This window comes from Nematolebias whitei, chromosome 6 (assembly GCF_014905685.2).
Source record: "Nematolebias whitei isolate Nwh7 chromosome 6, NemWhi1, whole genome shotgun sequence".
Lineage (NCBI taxonomy): Eukaryota > Metazoa > Chordata > Actinopteri > Cyprinodontiformes > Rivulidae > Nematolebias > Nematolebias whitei.
Window position 1 is genome coordinate 29,441,920 of NC_056503.1, and position 3,778 is coordinate 29,445,697.

The 3,778-nt window shown below is 40.0% G+C and overlaps 1 protein-coding gene across 1 annotated transcript in view; it reads right to left on the reverse strand.

Annotated features, from left to right (window-relative positions):
* Positions 1–2,621, reverse strand: part of LOC119411230 (zona pellucida-like domain-containing protein 1) — a 6,660-nt gene extending 4,039 nt beyond the window's left edge. Inside the window, exons 1-5 of the mRNA XM_037678164.1 lie at positions 2,528–2,621; positions 2,138–2,364; positions 1,869–2,059; positions 1,690–1,762; positions 1,515–1,612 (exon numbers count right to left, since the gene is read on the reverse strand). Of these exons, the coding sequence (XP_037534092.1) occupies positions 1,515–1,612; positions 1,690–1,762; positions 1,869–2,059; positions 2,138–2,364; positions 2,528–2,621 (683 nt within the window). The remainder of the gene's footprint in view (positions 1–1,514; positions 1,613–1,689; positions 1,763–1,868; positions 2,060–2,137; positions 2,365–2,527) is intronic.
* Between the last annotated feature and the right edge of the window lie 1,157 nt (positions 2,622–3,778).

Below are 3,778 nucleotides of genomic sequence, written 5' to 3' on the forward strand. Positions count from 1 at the left end.
CCATCATCTATTTGTGACATATTAGATGTAGCAGCATGTGTGGTGTGATTGTTTTGCGCGGGGGGGGGGGGGGGGGGGGGGTTTTGTTTGGTGTGTGGGGGGGGGGGGGGGGGGGGGGGGGGGGTAGCAAAATATTTCATCAACTCAGAAAGTAATCACTGAATGCACTTTTATGTCTGATTAACTATTTTGAGCCGACCCAATTCAAGATGGCCACCACAACTAATCAACTTCAGCAAAAACAAAAATGGCTACTGTCAGTTTTACAGAAGTTTTTCCAAGAACGGGTGTGGTTGCAACTGAGAGTCATCCCCATCACATTGAGTGATAACAGATAGCACAAGATCTTTGCTGAAAACTTTGGTGTTAATGATTAAAGCCAACCTCAGTTGTTTGTTAGTAAAATATCTTGTGACTAACAAGAGAGATTGCGCTGAAACTGCTCGTAGGCAATTACTGGATGCAAGTGATTAACTAATGGAGTCAACCTAAGTCAAGAGCTGGGGTGGGGGGGTGGCATCTGGAACAGTGTTCACAGACTTACTTCACACGTGCACTCATACACTCATTTGCACACACTTCCTTCTACCCACCGCCTTCGCTGGCCTCCCCCTGCATCTTACTTTGTCATTTGTTTGTTGCTTTTTTCCTTTCTTTTTTGTGCTGAGGGTTTTTGCAACCTCACACTGTGTCCTGTTAAGGGTACAGTGTGAGATATGTTTTTTTTTTTGTTTGTTTTTTTACATCTTCCTTCTCTCGTGTTCCCTTTTCATTATCTAACAAAAAAAGGCAGTGCCTCTCATGAGGCTGCAGCCTCAGGCACCCCCGTCTTCCCATGTATGCTGTTTTGATGTTTGTGTTTCTTGGACGGGCTGTACTTAAATGTAATTTTGTTGCGCTTCAGTGCAATGACAATAAATCTGATTCTGAAAAGAAAGAAAAAAAATTTGGACCAGTCTCTTGAAGTGAGAAACGTTTAGTCTCCTATCTGGAAGACTTCATCAGTCTACGTTCTGCCAACCAGATCTGTCCCATTCATTGCTGTGCTTCAAGCCAACCTGTTGGAATCTCAGAAGCAGACTTTCAACACATGCAAACAGAGCACACACATCCAAAATAACCAATCATCATGTATAACAATCAAATGTTTTAAGCTACATGGCCGACTTGCTACTAAGGCAGGCCACAGACTAACAAAGTCTTCTGGATGGGAGACGAAATGATTCTCAATTAAAGAAACTGGTCCAGATGACATGATTTAACCTTTTTTTTGTTCACAATTAATCAACTTTGGAAACCCCCTTAATGTCTAAATCTTAGTCTGTTTAAAAATGAGCTAAAATTTGGTGTGGCGTTAGTAAGCTGTCATCCCCATCACATACTTTAAAAGCTACCAAATCATGCAAAACGTTTTATTGAAACTTGTGCTTGGTGGTAGACATTCCTTCAAGCATTAATATTTTAATTTTATGGGATTTATATGAAAAACCTCTTAACCTAATAGATTCACTTACTTTCCTGTGAGGTTCACAGTCTTGACCTCCACGTAGATCTTTGTTCGTAACTCAAGTCCTGTTGAAGGTGCAACCAAAGGATACTTATAATCAGAGTCCTGAAGAAATGAGACAAAGTTAGTTTAAAGAGTACATCTGATTTGTCAAAAACTGTTAAAATGCCAAATGTACCTACATTAAATACATGCATTCTTAGCGTATCCATGAAGGATCCATTATTTTGACTAATTGCCACTGAAACAGAAGAGCTAAAAAATTGCAGAAATAGGAAAAGGGAGAAAATTATTAATGTTACTAAAACAATAATCTTGAGAAGATAATAAAATTTGCTAAAAAGCGTTTGAAAGTACTCACACAGAAACCTCCGTGTTGTTCAAGAGATACTCCAGCGGGTAGCGGCAGGAGAAGTGGTAATACAGGTCTGTGGAGTAGCTGATCATGCCCTGATCAGATCCGGGGGTGTCGATGTACCCCGTGATGAGAAAAGACTGTATGCTTGAGAAACTGCTAAACGGACCTGTAGGATCTGGGGCTTCATCCACAATCTGCACGAGACAGCAGCAAACACAGGTCGGGTTTTACGTCTGTTCAGCCCTAATTGTTGTATTTTAATCTATGCTTACCTGCAGAGTCAGGTGACAGGAGTTATCCTGGCTGCTGTTAACAAGAAGCTGGTAACGGATGACCGGTGGGTTCACGGTGGTGTCAACAGAACCCAAGCAGGCCCAATTATTGTGGTTCCCGTTGACTGCCAGCTCTGAGGCGTTAAAGCCTGCCCACTGAGCCGTGCACAAGTTGACCTCCACGGTTATTATGGTGGTGCCACAACTAACCAGCAGATCTGAGTCATCTTAAATAAAAAGACACAAACGTACTTGAAATAATCGATTCTTTGCAGTGATCAAGTTATTTAAATACAATGAATGTCGAAGGTAAATTAAGATTTAGTTGATTTAGTTGTTATTTTTAAAAGGAAAACATGTTTGTTTTTTGTTTTTTTTTGTTTAACCTACCTGGATTCCTGTTATAAATAGAAGAACAATTATAAAGACATAAAGCAGGCTGCAGGAGCACAGCCAGCAGATGGAGACAAAGAAAAGGGACCATTTTGTCCACAAGAAGCTCTTTCAGGCCTGTAAATATTTAGGAGACATAAGAGCACCTCAGACAAATGTACCACCAAAAGACTACAACTTTTCTAAACCACTTTTAAATTCTTTAAAACAAAAAGACGTGATAACAGTATCAAACAATAGCTGTACAGCATTTAATGGCCTGAGTCTTACCTGGCTGGGTTGCACCTTAGACTTCTCAGAGGTAACTGAGTAAAAAGGCTTTTATACTCTATTTGATACTTGAAGCCGTAGCTATCGTCTTGACTCACGAGCCCGCCCAATGCCTACGCAGCGACACATTCTCGATGTCGGTACCGTGATTTGTCATGTAGGCAGCAACAGCCCTGGGCATGATCAGATGTTCATCCAGCAGAATAGTGTGGGATTTGATACAGATACCTCAGGTCAGCTATGAAGGTTTCAGGTTTCTGTCTGTTGGAAACAGATATTAAAGACATGATGAACCTGTTGGGGTTACAAGTGGTTGTAGGCAGGCATTTGAGGCAGTGCGCAGAAATAAACATATTCCAGTGTAAGAGCAAAACAATAATTTGGCATGGACCCAGATTGTAGAAACTATCTATTTGGAGCATCATAGCGGAAGAATGAGAGACTTTTTGTAAAAGGTACATTTTGTATGAATTTAAACAAAAAGATATGAAGAAATGGCTATTTTTACCAAGGATTCATGTGTAGAGAATAAACCATTTTAAATGCTTGAAAAGGGATTACGGCTGTCATGAACAAGGCCGTGCTCACCCAACCCTTTGTTTCTTTTCTCTGCTTGTCCAACTTGTCTTGTATTGTCTCCAGGGAGCTGCAGAGCAGGTCTACATAGCTATGGGCCACAACTGTTACTATACTGAGAACACCCATTGTTCTTCAGAAATGTAGATATATACTTTTACCAAAGTCTTCATGCAAGGTGAGGAAGATATTTGTTACAGTATCCACAGATATGTTACTACAGTTTTTTTCAACCTCATCTGATTTTAATTTCCAAATAATGGTTGTAAACAATAAGTGGGATGAGCTTTTTATTTATTTATTAAATTCAGTTTATTTATACAGCGCCAAGGCACAATAGAAGTCATCTCAGGGCACTGAACAGAAACATTCATATACATATCTATATATATATATATATCT